The sequence below is a fragment of the Leucoraja erinacea genome, chromosome 26 (assembly GCF_028641065.1).
Source record: "Leucoraja erinacea ecotype New England chromosome 26, Leri_hhj_1, whole genome shotgun sequence".
In the NCBI taxonomy this organism is placed as follows: domain Eukaryota; kingdom Metazoa; phylum Chordata; class Chondrichthyes; order Rajiformes; family Rajidae; genus Leucoraja; species Leucoraja erinaceus.
Window position 1 is genome coordinate 6,152,197 of NC_073402.1, and position 22,178 is coordinate 6,174,374.

At 45.0% G+C, this 22,178-nt stretch overlaps 1 protein-coding gene across 1 annotated transcript in view; it reads right to left on the reverse strand.

The window, feature by feature from the left end:
* The window catches only part of LOC129709609 (ephrin type-A receptor 7), a 488,630-nt gene that overhangs the window by 14,372 nt on the left and 452,080 nt on the right, over nt 1-22,178 (reverse strand). The window contains 3 exon segments of the mRNA XM_055656065.1: nt 2,353-2,556; nt 13,036-13,097; nt 18,822-19,007. Of these exon segments, the coding sequence (XP_055512040.1) occupies nt 2,353-2,556; nt 13,036-13,097; nt 18,822-19,007 (452 nt within the window).

Here is a 22,178-nt window from a genome sequence, read left to right on the forward strand (position 1 = left end):
ACGTCCTTTAATTCTGAGGCTATGACCTCTAGTCCTAGACTCTCCCACTAGTGGAAACATCCTCTCCACATCCACTCTATCCAAGCCTTTCACTATTCTGTATGTTTCAATGAGGTCCCCCCTCATTCTTCTAAACTCCAGCCCAGTGCCGACAAACGCTCATCATAGGTTAACCTACTAATTCCTGGGATCATTCTTGTAAACCTCCTCTGGTCCCTCTCCAGAGCCAGCACATCCTTTCTCAGATATAGTCCCCAAAATTGCCCCCAGCAATATAGTCCCACAATATTCCAAAATGAGAACTTTAGCTGGAGTTCAGAACTATGAGGCACTAGTCTCAAGATAGAATTCAGCCTCTGAAGTGACACATAAAGACATTTCCTTGCACAGGGACTTGTAAACCTTTGAAATTCCCTGTCCCAGAGGGCTGTAGATGCTCAGTCTCTTTTGAGTACTTTCAAGGTTGAGTCTGCAAAGATTTTCAGACATTAAGGAACCAAGGGAATTGGGAATCGAGCTGAGAAGAGAGCAAGTGCCAGATTAGCCACAAACTTCATCAATGTTGCAACAAGACATGCAGCCAAAGCACTGCCTCTGTTTCTCATGTTTGCACATTCTAAACATCCGCCGCTGCTTCTGTTGATGTAGAAATTAAATATCCAAAATGATATCTGACATCCGTCTTTCTTTGGAGCAGGTAAAGGGACTTTTTGTAGTATTGTCATGACAGCTTTGTTCATGAGCTTGCTGCTGTAAACTGCAGGAGCCTTCTAGTCTTGTGTGTCTGATGCATTATATCGTGAATTTCAAAGCACCCAGAGGAAAATACAAGTGCAGGGCTTGGACTGGGAATTCAGGGAGAGGGATCTGACTGGAGCTACGGGCAGGAGAGGGGGGCGAGGTGAACACACAAGTTTTTCACAGTACCTCGGTACACGTGAAAATAATAAACTAAACAGCCAGACATAAAAACAGTTTTTATCCACGAGTAGTTGCTCTACTCAACAGCCAAAAATCTGTAGCCTCCCTTTGATCTGGGTATTTTGTTGGTTCACATGCTTGATCAATGGTGTTTTATCATTAATGTTTTATTATTATTAATGTTTAGTGTTTTCTGAGTCATTCATAACTGTCACTGTATGTCATCTTGTTACTTGTGGGCGGAGCACCAAGGCAAATTCCTTGTATGTGAATACTTGGCCAATAAACTTACTTACTTACTTACTTACTTACTAAACTATTAACATTCTTATAAAATAGATATTGCTATTTTTATGTGAAAGCAATTTATCAAACAAGTGAAAAAATAATTTCATGGAGTTTATGTTTAAGAAGGAACTGCAGATGCTGGAAAATCGAAGATAGACAAAAATGCTGGAGAAACTCAGCGGGCGAGGCAGCATCTATGGAGCGAAGGGAGTAGGTGGCGTTTCGGGCCACAATCCTTCTTCAGACTGGTTTCATGGAGTTTATTATGTTTTGAGATACAGCCCCTGGAAACAGACCCTTTGGTCTAGCGAGTCCACACTGACCATCGATCTCGCATTCACTCTAGTTCTATGCTAGCCCACTTTCTGACCCACTGCCCACACAGTACGGCATAGTATTCATTGGAATGAAGTAAGTGAGAGGAAGGAAATAGTAAGGATGGATTTTGATGGGATGAGATGGTGTGATATGAAAAAAATCAGATAGGGAAAGGGAAAAATGACCTAGCACAGGAGAGATAGTGAGAGAAATGAAGAGTTGTGCGGAAGAAACATGTGTAATTCAAGATGAAGGAAGGAACCATAGTGGGCTGAGGGATCACGGAATATGCTGGCAGTAAGTGAGGGCCTAAATTTAATATACTTTTAATAAATAATACATTTACATAAATGGTCAGTTTAATATACTATTGTGGCGGTCCCTGGGGGTTAGGCCACTCCTTGGGTCATCCCCCTCGGTTCTTGAGGGACAGGGACGATTTTCCCGGGTCCTGTTCGCGGGTGTGCTGTGTGTTCACGATGATGATTCATTGAACTACTTCTGAACCTGCCTGGCATCTGGCCTTTTCCTGACCTCGTCCAGGCCACCACACTATACTCTAATGTACTAATATAAGGAGAAATTATATGTGAACACAAAATGGCAGATGTCAACTAGACAACAAATAGTGATTCCTTACTTTGAAATAAATACCATGGATTGTTTATATTCTTAGGAAGTTAATCCTGATTGTATTTCAAAGTGAACAAGAAGTACTTTTTATAATGAACGCATTGCTCGGAGCTGTGCTGAAATGGAGTGGACATGGTGGGTGTAAGTGTATTTAGTGTGCAGGGCAGCAGCTTGGTCCACTATTCCACTCACCATGGTGGTGAACACCGAGTCCACCTTCACTTCGTGTGCCTGTCTGAAGCCTGACACTTTGCACACCAAGTTGTTGTTGACCAGGATTTTGTGGGCTGCCAGCATCTTGTGAATGTAGCCCATCTCAGAGAGGTACTTCATCCCAGACGCTATTCCACACAGCATCCCAATCAGCTGCAGAACTGTGAACTGGCCTTCGTTCTTCTGAGGAAACAACATATCATTTCTCAGATGTATACACGTTACATTACTACATCGTTAATGGCTAGAACACAGCAGATACAGCCTGCATTTTGCCATAATCTATTATACATTGTCTCCTAATTGGTATTATCCAGAGATTTAACCTGAATTGCTTTTATGGTGTGATATGGAATCTCTTCAAGCAAGTAAGAAGCTAGTTTTACATTATGCATTCAACACTAATCTGATGAATCAAATGAGCAACTAAACCTCTTGAGTAACATCCAAATGTACAGTTGGGGTGCACTAATATTCAGAGAACAGATTAAATCTAGAATAAATTGCTAGATTTACTGATGCACTAATCAGTATATTTAGCGATCGGATGGGACATCTAATGAGAAACTTTAGTATCTCTATTAGTAAAGTTTGGAATTTGGCACATCAAGCCCACCTCAAAGTGTTACCGTTCACATGCAAAAGTAATGTTTTAGTGTTAGTTTTAGTTTTGGAGATACAGAGTGAAAACAGGCCCTTCGGCCCAGCGAGTCGGTGCTGACCAGCGATCGCCGTACACTAGGTCTATCCTACACATTAAGGACAATTTACAGAAGCCAATTAGATAGATACGCCATTTATTGTCACTATACATGTACAGTGAAACTGAAAGCTGCTCGTACTCAGTGCATACATACAATTTAGCACAAAAAACAAGAAACAGAAAAAACAAAAAACAGAAGGGAGATGGGGGGGGGAATAGGTGCACAAATTCTGCGGCGCTACATACATATATACATATATACAGATGGAAGTTCGTGTTGGGCGGTGTAGTCAGTGCATGTGTGAATTTGAATTTATAGTAGTTATAATTCTCGGTTATAGTTAACCTACAAACCTGCACGTCTTTGGAATGTGGGGGGAAACCGGAGCACACGGAGAAAACCCACGCAGTCACAGGGAGCATGTGCAAACTCCACACAGACAGCACCCGTAGTCAGGATCGAACACGGGTCTCTGGTGCTGTAAGGCAGCAACTCTAACGCTGTGCCACTGTGCTGCCCTTCTGGTGTTTCCTGGTACACATTGAAGCAAAGGGGATCCCCAAGTCTATGGATGCTGCCTCATGTTGGAGGCTGGTGTGTCAGATTATCACTGTCCTGCCTATACATTGAAACTATTTGGAATTGGAGATGAATAGCAGAAGCTACCTGCTGTCACCAGCTTCTGCCTGTGGCAACATTTTGGACAGAATTGATCTCCAGGTTGGCAAATATTTTAAATCCCCTTCCCATTCCACTACTAACGTTTCTGTCCTTGGCCTCCTCCACTGTCAGAGTGAGGCTGCACGCAAACTGGAGGAACAGCACCTCATATTTCTCTTGGGCAGTAAACCGCCCAGTTAGAACCGCATCAGACTAAAGGGCCTGTCCCACTGTATGAGGTAATTCAAGAGCTCTCCTGAGTTTAAAAAAAATCTAACTCGTGGTAAGTACATAGAATGTACGTAGCGGCAACGTCTGAGCCCGTGGATGTCTCGTAGCGGCTCGTAATGCTAACGGCAGGAAAACGCGGTAACTCGTGAAGTTTTTTCAGCACTGTGAAAAATGCCCACGAGTGCCCCGAGTACCTACGGACGGCTGTTACCTTAATTCTCTGAGTTTGAATCAGGGGAAACTCGGGAGAACTCTTGAATTACCTCGTACAGTGGGACAGGCCCTTATGTTTACATATGTGTTATGCTGTTACAAGTAAGAATTGCATTGCTTTGTTTCCAATAAAACACCTGACTCACTCTTGAACACATTCTCACAACAATGAGGAAGGTGATCTTGCCGTTCTTCTTCCCTCTTACAGTCAGTCTGCAGAAGGTTCTCAACCCGGTAAAAATGCCTACCCGTGTTCTCCACAGGTGCTGCCTGACATGCTGATTTACGCCAGCACTTTGTTTCCTTTTGTGTATGAACCTGTATCTGTAGTTCCTTGTTTCAACACCAACCTTCCAGATGTGCCAGGAAAGCAATGCAGGGTGGTACAGCAGTAGAGTTGCTGCCTTACAGCGCTTACAGCACCAAACACCTGGTTTTGATCCTGATTACGGGCGCTGTCTGTACGGAGTTTGTACGTTCTCCCCGTGACCGCGTGGGTTTTCTCCGGGCGTTCTGCTTTCCTCCCACTCTCTAAAGACTTACAGGTTTGTAGGTTAATTTGGTTTTGGTAAAAATTGTAAACTGTCCTTATTGTGTGGGATAGTGCTAGAGTACGGGAATCGCTGGTCGGAAGGGCCTGTTTCCACGCTGTTTCCTCCCACACTCCAAAGACGTACAGGTTTGTAGGTTAATTGGCTTGGGTTTGTATACTTGGTATACGTGTACATCGTTCCTGGTGCGTTAATGTGCGGGGATCGCTGGTTGGTGTGGACTCGGTGGGCCGAAGAGCTTGTTTCCTCGCTGTATCTCTAAACTAACCAATTAGACTAAATTGACTGCCGGCCTCTCTAATGTTGAGGGGTGTTGACTTAAAGACGTGTGGTTGAGGAGGTCTTTCATCCCTGGCAACACACTCATGCACCTTCACACGGTCTCTAGATCTGAAGGGTGGGGGGAAGGGGCAGGGGCAGACATGACAGTGGCGTTTTAGAGGATTTTAGATAGGCACAAGGATATTCAGAGAATGGAGTGATATGGATAATGTATAGGCAGATGAGATTAGTTTAACCTGGCTCCATGTTCGGCAGGGATATTGTGGGCCGAAAGGCCTGTTGCTATGCTGTACTATTCTATGTTCTATTCAGTAGAATGTCCATTCAGTAATTCTATTCTGTATTATTCCTCCCAAATTTCTCCCTCCTCCCCACGTACTCCACTTCAGATGCTTCTGCCCATTTTGCTGATTTCCATTTTTGTTTAGAGCACCTCGCCTCAAATTTAATGCCCCCTCCCCCTCATTTGGTTCCCCCCTTTGTTGGTTCCCTCAACGGAGGGAGTGGTTTCTCTTTGGCTTCCCCATTTAACATTTTAAACAATTGCTTTGGATTTTTCCTCAAAGAAACGCCAGCCTAGTTTTGTTACTTATCCTCATAATTTAACTCATCAAGCCTTGGGGCAGCATGGTGGCACAGCGGTAGAGTTGCTGCTGTACAGCGCCAGAGACCTGGGTTCGATCCTGACTACATGTGCTACATGTACGGAGTTTGTATGTTTTCCCTGTGACCGCTCCAGTTTCCTTCCACACTACAAAGACGTACAGGTGTGTAGGTTAACTGGCTTTCTTACTTCACCCCTTCCCCTCATCTCTCTCTCTACTAACTAGCTTCTCTCTACTCCATCAAAAGGAAGAAAGGTCCCGAACCGAAACATCATCTGTTCGTTTCCCTCCACGGATGTTGCCTGACCCACTGAGTTCCACCAGCACTTTGCTTTTCGTTCAAAATTCCAGCATCTGCTGTCTGTATTATCATGTCTACTCTGTTTTCTAGCCATCTTGACTTATTGAGACATTCCTGTTGCCTTAAATGATAGATGATAGGTCTTTGTGCAAAGGGAAATAGATTTTAAAAAATGTGCATCAAGTCGAAGCAATTAATTAATTAATTAGAACGAGAAGGAGGGGCAGCACAATGGTGGAGCGGTAGAGTTGTTGCCTTACAGCACCAAAGACCCTGGTTCGATCCTCACTACACGTGCTGTCTGCATGGGGTTTGTTTATTCTCCCTGTGACCGCGTGGGTTTTCTCCGGGTGCCCCGGTTTCCTCCCACACTCCAAAGACACTTGACTTTGGTAAAATTGGAAATTGTTCCTAGTATGTAGGATCGTGCTATTATACGGGGTGATCGCTGGGTCGGCATGGACTTGGTGGGCCGAAGGGCCTGTTTCCATGCTGTATGTCTAAAGTCTGAATTAAAGTCTAAAATAAAGCTCATGTTTCGTATATTCACAATCTGTTGGCACGCATTATCGATGTTTAAGGTAAACTGAATTGGACCTGAAAAATTTTGGCCTGAGTGATACAAAGAGCAGACATCAGTGAGGGAGAATGAATCTGCCAAATGGTGTCAACACTTGATCCACGATTCTTTGTTGAAATTATCTTTCAGCCTAATGAGGGGAAGCAAACGCCATTAGAGAGCATAAAGGAGGACGTGACTCTTGTATCAACAAGCAGATGTTAAACCAAGCCTTGGCTTTACTCAAAAAGGCAGAGTCCTCCCAGAGCTGGCCAACGTCCCTTCCTGCACTGCATGGTAACGGATTATCCAGTCAGTCATTGCACGAGAGATCTTGCTAAACACACTTTATTCAAGAGTAAACCACTGATTATAAGAGAAGATACAATGTATGTCCAGTTACTCAGTGGGTCAGGCAGCATCTCTGGAGAACATTGAGGATAGGTAACGTTTCAGGTCAGGACCTTTCTTCAGACTGATTGTGGTCGGTGGGAAGGAGGGGGGGAGATATTGCTGGGAGAGAGGAGGGCCAGGACAAATGATAGGTAAATACAGGCAACAGGGTTTTCATAGGCAGATGGTTGGATGAATGGCCAGGGATAAAAGCAAGGCTTTGTGACTAAAGGATTGAAAAGTTGCACATTGTGAAGCCAGAGGAAGGAATGTGGGTGCTGGGGAGAAATAGGCATGAGTCTAGGTGGGGCGCAGGGGAAGGTGAAGGAAGAGTGTGGGGAGAAAGGGCGGGGGGAGATTTGTAGAGGTTACCTAAAATTGAGGAATTCAATGTTCTTAACGTTGGGTTGGAAGCTACCCAAGTGGAATATGAGGTGCTGTTCCTCCAGTTTGCATGGTCTCACTCTAGCAATGGAGGCGGCCCAGGACAGTAAGGTCAGTTATAGAATTAGGTAGGGAGTTAAAATGGAACTAGCAACTTGAGGATCCATGAGGTCTTGGTGGATCGAATGTAAGTATTTGGCTAAACAGTCACTGAATCCACGCTTGGTCTCGCCAATGAACACCAGACCACATCGGTAACACTGAATGCAGTAGACAATGGACAATAGACAATAGGTGCAGGAGTAGGCCATTCGGCCCTTCGAGCCAGCACCGCCATTCAATGTGATCATGGCTGATCAAGTTGGAGGAGGTGCATGTGAACCTCTGTCTCACCTGGGGTTCCTCGATGGAGCAGAGAGAGGAGGTATAGGGACAGGTGTTATATCTCCTTTGGATCCTGGGGAAAGTACCTGGGGAGGAGGTGGTGTGGGTGGGATGATTGAACCAAGGAGTTGCGGATAGAGCTGGTCTCTGCAGAAGGCGGAAAGGGGCGGGGATGGGAAGATGTCACTCATGGTGGGATCATGTTGGAGGTGATGGAAATGTCAGAGGATGATGCGTTTGACACGGAGGAAGGTAGGGTGAAAGGTGAGGACCAGGGGAACTTGTTGCATCTGGGTGGAGGGGGAAATAGAGAGGAGCTACAGGACACAGAGGAGACATGGGTGAGGAACCCATCTGGACACCAGGTGGAAAACCATGTTTACTAAACAAAGAGGACATCTCGAATGCCCTCATATGGAAAGCCTCATCTTGGAAGCAGATGCAATGGAGACGGAGGAATTGAGAGTAAAGGGCTTGTCCCACGAGCATGCGACTCCATGCGGCAAGCGCGACCTAACGTGGTCGCTTGAGCCGTACGGCCTTGCGGGACCGGTCCCACTTCGATCACCGGAGCCGTATGGAGTTGTGCGGAGCTGGTCCCGACATCGCGCGGGGCCTCGAAAAACTGTCCGTGTTCATAAATTCCGCGCGGCAACCGCCTGCCGGCCAGCAGCCACCTCACACCGTACGCACCGCCTCGACACTGTACATCACGTGCGAACTTCCCGCGGACTTCCCTCGAACTTCATGTCACTCACTCGACCTCCGCCCGGCCCCCGCTTCTGGTTTAGTCGCGCTTGCCACATGCAGGTCGCATGCTCGTGGGACAGTCCCTTAAGGCATAGCGTCTTTGCAAGAGGCAGGGTGGGAGGAAGTGTAGCCCACATAACTGTAGGGGTCGGTAGGTTTGTTGTAGATGTCAGTCGATAGTCTGCCCTTGAGAGACACATTACTTTGTGTTGTCTCCAGAATGACACAGCAGATATAACAGCATGTGGAAGTATCAGTGTTCCTACACAATACAAACACCAGACAGATTCAATATATTGAATACACTGTGGCTCCTTTTATAGTGTAGTGCTTATCCAATGATCCGCAAGGCAGGAGAAACCAAAAGTGTCTCAAGGCTTGAGCTACGTCATATTTTCATATCTTCTTTTGACACAGGAGGTGGCCACTCAGCCCTTTGATTCCATACCAGCTCTGAATATTCCCTTCAGTCCCATTCCCCACCTGTGGAATTCTTTGCCTCAGAGGGCGGTGGAGGCCAGTTTTCTGGATACTTTCAAGAGAGAGCTAGATAGGGCTCTTAAAGATAGCAGAGTCAGGGGGTATGGGGAGAAGGCAGGAACGGGGTACTGATTGGGGATGATCAGCCATGATCACATTGAATGGCGGTGCTGACTCGAAGGGCCAAATGGCCTCCTCCTGCACCTATTTTCTATTGTCTATTGCAAACTATTTCCTCCCACATGTCCATCAGGGTAAAGAATAAAAGATTGAGAGGGGATCTGACGAAGAGCGTTTTCACCCAGAGGTGTGTTGGAGTTTGGAATATACTGCTGCAGGTCGGGTGGAGACAGAGACTGGAACCATATTATTATGAAGGATCTGGATAAACACTTGAAACTCCAGGGCATGAAAACCTATTGACCATGAGGTGGAAACCAGATTATTATGGATGAATACTTGACAACCATCATGGACGCTGTGGGTCCTGGTCCTGTTTCTGTGCTCTATGACTCTAACTTTCCCCCAGATTATCCCACCTCACACTTACACCAACTCTTGCTTTACAGAGGCCATTTATCCCAGCAACCAGTGTGGCTTTTGGATGTGGGAGGAAACTGGAGCACTTGGCAGCCACCCATTAAGTCACAGGAAGATCGCACAATGGCACAACGGTAGAGCTACTGCCTTACAGCGCCAGGGACCCGGGTTCGATCCTGAATATGGGTGCGGTCTGTACGGAGTTTGTACGTTCTCCCCGTGACCTGCGTGGGTTTTCTCAGAAATCTGCGGTTTCCTCCCACACCATGAACACGTACAGGTTTGTAGATTAATTGGCTTGGTGTGTGTGTGGTGTTAATGTGCAGGGATCGCTGGTATGCGCACTAGTGTGGGTTTAAACTAAATAGCGGGGGGGAGGGGTTGACAAATTGGGAGTATAAAGATGGAGTTAAACGGGAAGTGAGTACAGGAAAAGTTACAAAAGACTCCCGAATTAATGGGAAGGAAAGTTCAGGAAGGGATAAGAGAGTAAGGTCAGGGCCAATAGTGACCGGAGTGAGAGGAGAAGTGAATACTGAAGTTAAAGTGTTGTATATGAATGCGCAAAGTATAAGAAATAAAGTGGATGAGCTTGAAGCTCAGTTAGATATTGGCAAGTATGATGTTGTGGGAATTACAGAGACATGGCTGCAAGAGGACCAGGGCTGGGAACTGAATATTCAGGGGTATACGTCCTATCGAAAAGACAGACAGGTGGGCAGAGGGGGTGGGGTAGCCATTGGTGAGGAATTAAATTCAGTCCCTTGCGAGGGGTGACATAGAATCAGGAGATGTGGTCAGTATGGATAGAACTGAGGAATTGTAAGGGTAAAAATACCCTAATGGGAGTTATCTACAGGCCCCCAAACAGTAGCCTCAATATAGGGTGCAAGTTGATTCAGGAGTTAAAATTGACATGTAGTAATGGCCAAAGTTGACTGGAAAGATACCCTAGCAGGGATGACAGTGGAACAACAATGGCAGGTATTTCTGGGAATAATACAGAAGGTGCAGGATCAGTTCATTCCAAAGAGGAAGAAAGATTCCAAAGGGAGTTGGGGGGGGGACCATGGCTCTCAAGGGAAGTCAGGGAGAGTATAATGGATTCTTTCAAGAGAGAGGTAGATAAAGGTTTTAGATAGCGGAGTGAAAGGATATGGGGAGAAGGCAGGAATGAGGTACTGATTGTAGATGATCAGCCATGATCACATTGAATGGCTGGATCGAAGTGCCGAATGGCCTGCTCCTGCACCTATTGTCTATTGTCTATTGACTGTCTGGGCCAAAGGGCCTGTTTCCGTGTTGTATTTCTAAACTAAACTAAACTAAACCCACAGGGTCACTAGGAGAACGTTCACACTCCATGGGGAAGGCAGCGTGTTGGAATCAAACCCAGATCACTGGACCTGTGCAGCCCCAAAACACTGACATTAGCTTCGCAAGTTTGCTCTGAGGCACAAACAGTGTAAGTACGAGAGAGCTAGAGATATGGTTCTTCCTGCTGACTATGCATTACAGAAAAACCCGGTCCATAGTTTTTTATGGCAAGTCCAAGTGATTCACATTTACGTGTGAATGGCTTTCTTTATCAGCCCCTCAAGCAGCGGATTTCAGATTCCAACCATTCTCTGGTTACAAGCCCATAGGGTAGAGTTAGTGCCTTACAGCACCAGAGACCCGAGTTTGCTCTTGACTACGGGTGATAATAGACAATAGACAATAGGTGTAGGAGTAGGCCATTTGGCCCTTCGAGCCAGCACTGCCATTCAATGTGATCATGGCTGATCATCCACAATTAGTACTCCGTTCCTGCCTTCTCCCCATATCCCTTGACTCCACTATCTTAAAGAGCTCTATCTAACTCTCTCTTGAAAGCATCCAGAGAACCGGCCTCCACCGCCTTCTGAGGCAGAGAATTCCACAGACATCCACTGTCTGTACGGAGTTGTACGTTCTCCCCGTGCCTGTTTGGATTATCTCCGGGTCCTCCGGTCTCCTCCCACACTACAAAGACGCACAGGTTTGTAGTTAATTGGGCTTATTAAAATTGTAAATTGTCCCTAGTGTGTAGGATAGAGTTAGTGTATGGAGTGATCGCTGGTCGGCATGGAATTGTTGGGGCTGAAGGGCCTGTTTCCACCCTGTATCTCTAAGGTCCAAAGTAAAATCAAAAGTCCAAGTCCTTTCTCAGATCGCCTCTGGACAGTTTCTTCTTTACCCTGATTGAATGAATGAATGCGTAGAGGGGTGTGGAGCATCATGTTAAGCATGGACATCATGGCCAAAGTATCTGTTCTTGTGAGGTGCTGTTCTATGTAGACACAAGGAACTGCAGATGCAGGTTTAAAAGAAAAAAATATACAAAGTGCCGCAGTAACTCAGCAGGTCAGGCAGCATCTCTGGAGAACATGGACATGGGATGTTTTAGGCCAGGCCCTTTCTGCAGACTGTTCTATGTTCTATGATAAGCGCGAGTGAACAGGATACAAGAAAATAAAGGCCTGTCCCACTTGGGTGTCATTTACGTGACATCCTAAAAATTGGTTGGCATGCATGACGCGCGCATGGCGCGTGGTGAGACATGGTGGCGTATGCGGTGACGAGCGGTAGCACGTGGCGCCCCAGGATTTTCGGATGCTCAAAATCCTTGTGCGCTACCTGCGTGACGCGCAAATGACGCCCAAGTGGGACAGGCCCTTAAGTCATGGGAATAGGTCTGATAGGAGTGCTCTGAGCTGTAGGACAGACTCAATGGCATTCTTCTGTGCTGCAAGAAGATATAAAAATATGATCTGTTTTCAGCTAGAAACTTGAGTCGTGAATCTAAGTGGTGTATGCATTATTGTAGGAAGAAACTGGTCTACACCGAAGATAGACACAAAATGCTGTAGTAACTCAGCCGGACCGGCAGCATGTCTGGAGAGAAGGAATGGGTGACGTTTCCAGTCAAGGCCCTTCTCTCCAGAGTTGCTGCCTGTCCTGTGGTGTGTGCATTAAGATACCCTTGTGTGGAGGTTAGATACGTTAGACCAGGCGTGGTTCTGTTCTGATGTCCATGGTCATGGTTCCCAAGACTCTCAATGGGATTGAAACGTTGAAGGTTGGCCACTGATCAACATTCCAGTACTCTAGAAGTGCCTGAGTTTCCATGCTGTTGTCAATACATTTACAGACAAATGGAAGGGAATAGGACTGTTGCCGAACACCCAATATCAATGCAACGATGCTTCCAGCAAAGGATACTAATAATAATCAAGTTTCAAAGAGGCTTCAGAATTTCCTCATAGTGACGCCGGGGCACTTAGGTTTGTTGCAGCATTGCTGTTATTGTGAAAGCAGTGGGCTCAGTAAGCCAGGATCGCATGCCTCAGCCACTACCAGCTAAACATCCATGCATCTTTCAAGGTATGTGGTATTCAGAACCATGTGCTGGGAGGTTGGCAAGAGGTAGCCAGGGATGCCCCTTCTTCCTCCATTCCCTCGGGCAGGAATCAGTCTGCAGCTACCTGTTCTTTCTTCAGAACATTTGAGGTGTGGAACATCTCATTAACACAAAGTATTAAGGTCTGCAGCCTGACCTGAGACCAACCATGAAGAAGTTATTCAAGTAAAATAAATGATTTACCCTCAGGAAGGAGTCCAATACTGCGTTACCCATGTATTCAATTACAATCATCATGGGTTTACCTGCAAATAGGAAATTAGAGGGTTAACAGCTGATTATGGAGCACTGCACAGTACATAATGAAAATGTGTACCTATTGAACAGTGTCATTTACAGTTACAAATTGCAGGGTTCAGCCTGAACTCAATTGCATCATTACACTAGGTTTCAAGCTACAAAGACAAATAAAGACAAACCGGGTTGAATTCCAATGTGTGGTACATTGTGTATTTACGGCTTATAATAAAACCCAGGGTGCAGTCCGATTCACCTCCACCCCAATGCAGACAGTGGACTCTATGGAGCTGGTGGGCTACAATGCTGTGAACTACATTCTGCACTCTGTATCTTCCCCTTTGCTCCACCTATTGTACCAGAGTTTAGCTTGATTGTATTTATATATAGTATTATCTGATTTGATTGCATAACATGCAATATAAAGCTTTTCACTCTACCTCCGTGCACATGACGATAAAATACTAACACCTAAACCTGCAAAGATTTAATTTTTACTTATTACATTTGGCCTTTGGACCATGCACACAATTGACCTTCACTAGGCTCAGGATACCTAGGTGCATTCAGTACAGATTTAAAATCATAGAAGATAAAACATCGACTGATGTGGGATTTATTGATATGTGATGCTGATAAAGTCTCCTGCATTTGTTGATGGTTTTAGGATGATGGTTAATCAATGGGATCAAGGGATATGGGGAAAAGATGGAATAGGGTACTGATCTTGTATGAGCAGCCATGATCATATTGAATGGCGGTGCTGGCTCGAAGGGCCGAATGGCCTTCTCCTGCATCTATTTTCTATGTTTCTATGTTTCCAATCCAACTCTTCAAAGGCAGCATTCTTGACTCCGTCAGAATGAATGGCTCAAATTACAGCTGGAGGGAGATCTTTATAGTTCTAAACATGGTACAGTGATGCAATTGAGTTCGGAGTGACTCCAGAGATCCGAGTATAATAGATATGGCAGATAGTTCAGATCTTCGATCCCCACAGTATGTGCATTAATAACAAAAGGGCATCATTTTAAGGTGACAAGAAAGACTTTTAAGGGGGCTCTTACGTGTGAGTTTATTTTGCATCGAGAGTGGTTGATATCTGGAATGCACTGTCAGGTGGAGACAGATACAATCACTATGCTTAAGAGGCATTAAAACCACACAGGTTAATAGGCAGAAGGATATGGCCCAAATGCAGGCAAATGGGATTAGTGTAGAGGACAATAGACAATAGACAATAGACAATAGACAATAGGTGCACGACTACGCCATTTGGGCCTTCGAGCCAGTACCACCATTCAATGTGATCATGTCTGATCATCCCCAATCAGTACCCCATTCCTGCCTTCTCCCCATATCCCCTGACTCCGCTAATTTTAAGAGCCTTATCTAACTCTCTCTTGAAAGCATCCAGAGAACCTGCCTCCACCCTCTGAGGCAGAGAATTCCACAGGAGCAAAAGGTCAGCATGGATGTGAAGGGACAATTGCCTGTATCTGTGCGATGAAACTCTAAAGGGCATGTCCCACTTACGTGATTTTTTGGGTGACTTGCCGACACCCGTCATAGTCGCAGCAGGTCGCCGAAAATGTTCAAAACGTTGAATATCCAGTGGCGACCAGAAAAAGGTATGACTCTTTGGGCGACTACTCACAGCCATACAGGTGTCACTCCACGGCATGTCGACACTTGACGCCTGTATGGCTGTGAGTAGTCACCCAAAGACCTGCAGCGACTATGATGGGTGCCGGCAAGTTGCCCAAAACATCGCGTAAGTGGGACAGGCCCTTTAGACTCTAGAATCTAAGGCTCTACTTCACTCTGACCATTGAAATGTTATATGTCTGGATCTCCTGCCACTGATGAACACAGTGCATCTCACCCGAGCGTTCTAGCTGGCAGTTACCCCACCTTATATGTAGAGGATATGGCAAAATGACTTTCATGCTTCCTGGAGTAATTACAAATGAAAAGCTACTGAACTGGCTGAAAGAAACATTTTGGAATGACTTGAATTTTTAAAAAAGGCAGCGTATGAATGAACAATCTTTCTTTCCTGAATATACATTTGCGTCATAGAGTCACACAGCACAGAAAGCAGGCACTTCAACCCATATTTGGCCCTTATGCCTCTGAACCTTTCCTACGAATGTACCTGTCCAAGTGCCTTTCAAATACCTGCCCCAACTACTGTACCTCCTCTGGCAACTTGTTCCACATACCCACCATATTCTGCCAGAAAAAGATATCCCTCAGGTTCCTATTAAGTCTTTCCCCTCTCATCTTAAACCTACGCCCTCGGTTCTTGATTCCCCTCCCCTGCGCGAAAGGCTCTGTATCTTTATTGTTTGTCCTTAATTGTCTTTCTTCTCGGCCAGAACTGGTGATATGCTTTAGCAACTCATTCCTTTTTTGCACAGTTGACTAACATGAATTCTGAAACAATTAACACTGCAGGGATTGCCAGTGGAGTTTTCAAGCCTAAAAAAACAGCAGTCTACTGTGTAAAAGAATAACATCGTAAAAAAGGAGGTCAAAGGCTATCAGTACAATTGGTTAGCTGCTTTGGGAGGTGGTTTTGAAAGACAAACTCGGGAACGTGGATGTGTGTCTGTTGGAGGGGCATGATTTATAGTCTTTGTTAGAACACTCTGAGGAAGAGGAATGCGTGAGTACCTGTGTGGAATCTGTTCAGGTTAATAGTGTAAATAAACAAAGTGAGAAAACCGTATCAAAGATCACATGAATCTTTATTCAGTGAACAGACTGGTTTGACTGTTCCCATCGGCCACTGTATTTACTGCTCTCAAATAAAGCCTTGATTGCCTTGCCCGATCTTTGTGGTGTGTTTTAAAGTTCTTCTTTAACATTTTCTTTAATGTCAACAAGAAAACTATGATAATCAGAATAAATGAGAAGGTTATTATAAGCATACTTCATAGCAATGGAGGGGGAACTATACAAATATATTGCTGTAAAGGTGATGTAAAGGTGGTGTGGGAAACGTTGTGGTGTCCCAATGTGGCTCAGTGTATTTAATATGTGTAGCAATTAGTGATATTTAACTAACTGGAGGTTGCCTATCTCCTTCGCTCCATAGATGCTGCTGCACCCGCTGAGTTTCTCCAGGATTTTTGTGTACCTTCGATTTCCCACCATCTGCAGTTCCTTCTTAAACAGTGATATTTAACTATTCGGCTTGTACACGCTAGAATTTAGAAGATTGAGGGGAAGATCTTATAGGAACTTACAAAATTCTTAAGGGGTTGGACAGGCTAGATGCAGGAAGATTATTCCCGATGTTGGGGAAGTCCAGAACTAGGGGGTCACAGTTTAAGGATAAGAGGGAAGTCTTTTAGGACCTAGATGAGAAAATCATTTTTTACAGAGAGTGGTGTCTGTGGAATTCTCTGCCGCAGAAGGTAGTTGAGGCCAGTTAATTGGCTATATTTAAGAGGGAGTTAGATGTGGCCCTTGTGGCTAAAGGGATCAGGGGGTATGGAGAGAAGGCAGGGATGGGATACTGTTGGATGATCAGCCATGATCATATCGAATGGCAGGCTCGAAGGGCCGAATGGCCTACTCCTGTACCTATTTTCTATGTTTCTATGTTTTTATTCCATTTAACTAATTGACTGACTTTTTCTACCTTCCTATCCCATGGAGGAATTCATTGTTTCTATCCTAATTGCACAATGCTGTATTGTTTGATAATTCAATATTTACAACCCTTAACCTCCCCTCTTTAAGTTCCCAATTCTAACTACCTTGCCCCATGGAAATACAGAACCTCCATCGTGTCATTCCATCAAAAGGAATCTCAGAGGCATCATAAAACATCTCTCAAAAGCCAAGACCATTTGGAGCTGAATAATTCGCATTTCATGTTGGAAGATGTGGACCGAGTTGGAGAGAAAATGACAATTATATTTATTTGGTGTTTTAAAAATGTTCCTAAGTACTTTATATTGAAGCGAGCACTTTTGAGATACTATCATTATTGTAATAGACAACACAGGGGCCAATCTGCACTCAATATAAATAACAATGGGAAAAGAAGGGACTAAGTAGGAAGAGTTTTGCATATTTGCATCATTTGCTACATCTTGAGTTTGAGTTTTGAGTTTAGTTTATTGTGTACTGAGGCTGAGTGAAAAGGTTTTGTTGCATGCTATCTAGTCAACGGAAAGACAATACACAATTACAATCGAGCCGTCGTCAGTGTACATACATTATAAAGGAAATAACATAAATAACGTTTAGTGCAAGATAAAGTCCAGTAAAGTCCGATCAAAGATAGTCTGAGGGTCTCCAATGAGGTGGATGGCAACTCTGGACTGCTCTATAGTGGTGATAGGATGGTTCAGTTGCCTGATAACTGCTAGGAAGACAATGCCCCTGAATCTGGAGGTGTGCGTTTTCACACTTCTGTACCTCTTGCCTGACGGGAGAGGGGAGAAGTGGGAGTGGCTGGGGTGCAACTCATCCTTGATACTGCTGCTGGCCTTGCCAAGGCAGCTTGAGGTGGTTAGTGCGATGGTCTGGGCTGCGTCCACGTTAAACACTTCTTGTAGCAATTAGGATGCTATAATTATCATTCTAAAGCTGGTACCTTGGAAATATATTGAGTAATTCATCCCTAACCACTCTCTTTGCTCTTTTCAGCAATCTCTGACCTTTATTTCCACATGACTAAATTCAATTTATGATAATGATAATGATAATGCAGCAAAACAGCACATGTATTCAAAGCTGAGAGGGACCAATTAGGAAATTCAGTTCCGTTTACCGTGTACCAAAGAACAGTGAAAAGCTTTTGTTGCGTGCTATCCATTCAGCAGAAAGAAAATACATGGTTGCAATCGAGCCATTTGCAGTGCATCGGTACACGATAAGGGAATAACGTTTAGTGCACGGTAAAGCAAGCAAAGGCCGATCAAGGATCATCTGAGGGTCACCAAAGAGGTAGATAGTAGTTAAGCACTGCTCTCTGGTTGTGGTAGGATGATTCAGTTGTCTGATAACAGCTGGGAAGAAACTGTCTCAGCATCTGGTGGTGTGCGTTTTAACACTTCTGTACCTTAGGGGAGACAACCCAAATTTTTCAGGGTGGGTTGGTGGGTGGACGGCAACTCAGGATGCATAAGGCTTTCGAGATGCAGGGATGTAGACTAAGAATAGCATGGCTGCCAAAAGTGTGTAGGAAGGGACTGCAGATGCTGATTTATACCGAAGATAGACAGTAAATGCTGGGGTAACTCAGTGGGTCAGACAGCATCTCTGGAGAGAAGAATAGCTGACGGTTTGGGTTGAGATCCTTCATCAGACTTACCGTCTGAAGAAGGGTCTTGGCCTAAATTGTCACCTATACGTGGGGACTGAGGCACAACATCGCCGTTGGAAGGGACAATGAAACATTTTGTTCAACAGCAGTAAATCCAGTGGAACAGGTGTGTATTCACACACAAGATATACTTAGATATCTACTTCATTTACCCAGCGCTAGGAGAAAAACATACAGTACAACAAAACCATCAGCCATTATTCAAATAACTCGATTCTAACATTTGGACATTTCTATAGTTAAATACACATAATGTAGGAAAACTGGACAATATTTTAACTGAAGATTTATTTAAAAAAAAAAATATTTTGTAGATTTAGTTTTAGATATGTACCTAGTGACTGAAAATGTTGCAATAATGAATGAATTTGCTCGGCACGCCTACCTCTTGTAATGACTCCTTCGAGACGGATGACGTTTGAGTGGTCAAACTGCCCCATTATATTTGCTTCTGACAGGAAGGTGCGCTTCTGTTTCTCTGAGCAGCCAACCTTCAGAGTTTTGATGGCCACAGGGAGATCCCTCTTACTGGGCAGCTTCAGGCATCCTCTGCAAACCTCCCCAAACTCTCCTGCAGGAGACAGCAAACACAGTTACGTTGCTGCACCCATCTCCCTTCTTCATGTAGACACAGTAGCTTGTAGCTACATCTTAGTGAGGCCTTGGGGTGCAAGAGGAATTAGTGTGGCCACGGGTCCATGAGTGTGTGTAAGTGTGAGTGTGAGCGTGAACGAGTGAATGTGAGTGTGGGCATGCGTGTGTGAGAGTGTGAGCATGGGCGTGAGTGTGTGTGTGTGAGCCTGAGTGTGTGTGTGAGTATGTGAATGTGTGTGAGTGTGTGTGACAGTGAGAGTGTGAGTGTGTATGAGAGAGAGAGAGTGGAAGAGAGAAGGAGAGAGAAACAGATAGAGGGCGAAAGAGAGTGATTGAGATAGACAGAGGGATGGGGAGAGTGACGTTGGATGAAACAGGGGATAAAGAGAGAGAGGGAGTGAGAGATAGAGGGAGGAGAGTGAAGAGAGAGAGAGAGAGAAGATAGATGGAGAGATATCAGAATGTACAGTTTGACAAAGAATAGGGAATATCCCTCGGTCTGTTTCTACTTCTTTGTGTTAAGAGAGAAACTGTCACCTTGCTCTCACCTCCCGACACCCCAAAGCATTTCCACCATCCACAAGGAACAACATAAAGGAATGATCTCTACTTGGCTAAATGAGTGCATCTCCAACCACACTTCAGAAGCCCAGCCCCAGTCAGTACAACGTGGTCTATTGATTGGCAACCCCCTCCTTCCTAAACATTCTTTTGTTCCACCACCAGCATACTATGGCCATTGACAATGCAGTTGGTCATCGTGGCTTCACCAACAGCATCTCTGATGCCTGTAGCCACCAAGTCGGAACAAGTTACATGGAAGCACCACCACCAGTAGATTTTACTCCCGGTCGCACTTGAAAATGCATCGTTATTCCCTCGTTATCATTGAATTTAACTTCCGGAACTCACTGTCCAACGCACCATGGGACCACCTTCACTGGAAGGACGTCAGTGATTCACAGAGGCTCTCCCCCCACTATAATCAGGGCATGGAAATTGAGACATGGGCCATCGATGCTGATCTTGCCAGTGAAGCACATGTTGTAGAAAATGAATAAAATGAAAATTGCCGGAGATTTGATTGATTACTTGCGGAGGAAGGGGAGGGATGAATGGATCATATTGTACATTTCTGGACATGAGATTGGCCCCATTATTGTGGGGAAAAGGGGATATCTTTTTTCTAGTTACTTGGTTACAGGGACATGTTACCGTGAATTGCTTTGGTGGAAGAGATTGCTTGTCGCATTTTAATGAATGAAGAGGACTAACACTTATCACGTGTCGAAGTTAGACACAAAAAGCTGGAGTAACTCAGCGGGACAGGCGGCATCTCTGGAGAGAAGGAATGGGTGATGTTTTGGGTCGAGACCCTTCTTCAGATGGATCTGAAGAAGGGTCTTGACCCGAAACGTCACCCATTCATTCTATCCAGAGATGCCGCCTGTCCCGCTGAGAAGGGGCTGTCCCACTGCGGTGACCTAATCTGCACGTTTAGAAGAGTGTCTTCGACCTTCAATCTCGCAGCATGGTCGACACGTGGTCCTAGGAGGTCCTATGAGGTTGCTGGAACTCTCCTTCATGCTCGAGGGAAGTTCCCGAATACTCGTGGCCTCAGCTAGGTCGTGGAAATTATTTCAGCATGTTGATAAATTTTCCGTGAGTAAAATTTGGTCGTCATGGTTCTTTTGAACTCGTAGTGCAGTGGAGTGGGGTTGCTATGTAGTTACAGGCAGTCAAGGGCAGCCGTAGGCAATCTCCTTCGCTGACCGGGCATTTTGATTGGCTCATCGGAGTTTTCAGGACAAAGGAAAACATACCAGTAGGTAAAATGCCCGCTAAACTTTATTATACTTCTTATAAGTGTCCCCACTCCATCTCCCCCCCTTCTCTCCCCATCTCCCCCCCTTCTCTCTCATCCCCATCCCCCCCCCCCCCCCCGCGCTATCTAAAGGACTAACTGTTACTGTGCAGTCGTTTTACCTTCCTCTTCATTGCGGGTGTGAATTTCAGAACGCGCTCCCCGACTTTCCCTGGCCGCCTTTGCAATGTGTGTGTGTGTGTGTGTGTGTGTGTGTGTGTGTGTGTGTGTGTATGCGTGTGTGTGTGCGTGTGCGTGTGCGTGTGCGTGTGTGTGTGTGTGGTCGGACGATCCAGCTCGCGGTTTCAACGCAGACGGTCGATCCAGCTCGAGGCTTCCCAGGCGAGTGCCCTCGAGCTTGAAGGTCGAAAACACTTCCTAAGTCGCGGATTAGGTCGCCCAAGTGGGACAGCCCCTTTACTCAATCTTTTTGTGTCTATCTTTGGTTTAAACCAGCATCTGCAGTTTCTTCCGACACTGAAGTGTCAATTTGCGGTGCTCTAGAAGAGAAATATTTCACCGCTCTTTCACAGAGAAATATCCCCTCGTGTTCAAAACACAAAAATAAAATGCAACAAAGAGAAGATTGGAACTAATAACGTGAAGAACTTTCAGATGTTTGTTTTACCTGACTTATTTTGAAATCACACTGATATGAACAGATACATTTTACGTGCAAAGCTAGAATTCTGATTTAAGTAGGATTAGACTAAATTTTAAATGTATGAGAACTCTAAATGAACTGGGCTTATATATAGAAATATTCACAACATGTAGTGGTACTTTGTGTGGGTTTCAGTAAACAAAATAGTCCTGATTGGGTTCCTTTCCTACTGTGGTTTTGGTTGGCTTTCAAAACGTAATTGGTATAAATCAAGTGAGATTACCAACACAAGCATCTAGCAGTAATCCCTGGTCCATTATCACAGTAACTATCTGGATGCCCATTAATTTGTCTGCTTAAATCCTTGCAATTTACAGAGCTGCAAACCGTTAAATGCAGTTGCAAATTTGTCCACAATTACACAATTCTAAACTCTGAAAGCTAAGAAGCTATCTAAACAATATCAGTACGGTACTCAAAACCTATTCGGAGGCACTGCCGGCACTTGCTAATGATAGGGCCACTTCTTCACAGCACCAGAGACCTGTGGTTCGATCCTGACCTCGTTTGCACGTTCATCCTGTGACCTATATGGGTTTCCTCCGGGTAGTCTGGTTTCCTCCCCCATTTCCCAACATCATGCGGGTTTGTATGTTAGTTGTGTTTAATGTGTAAGGAGT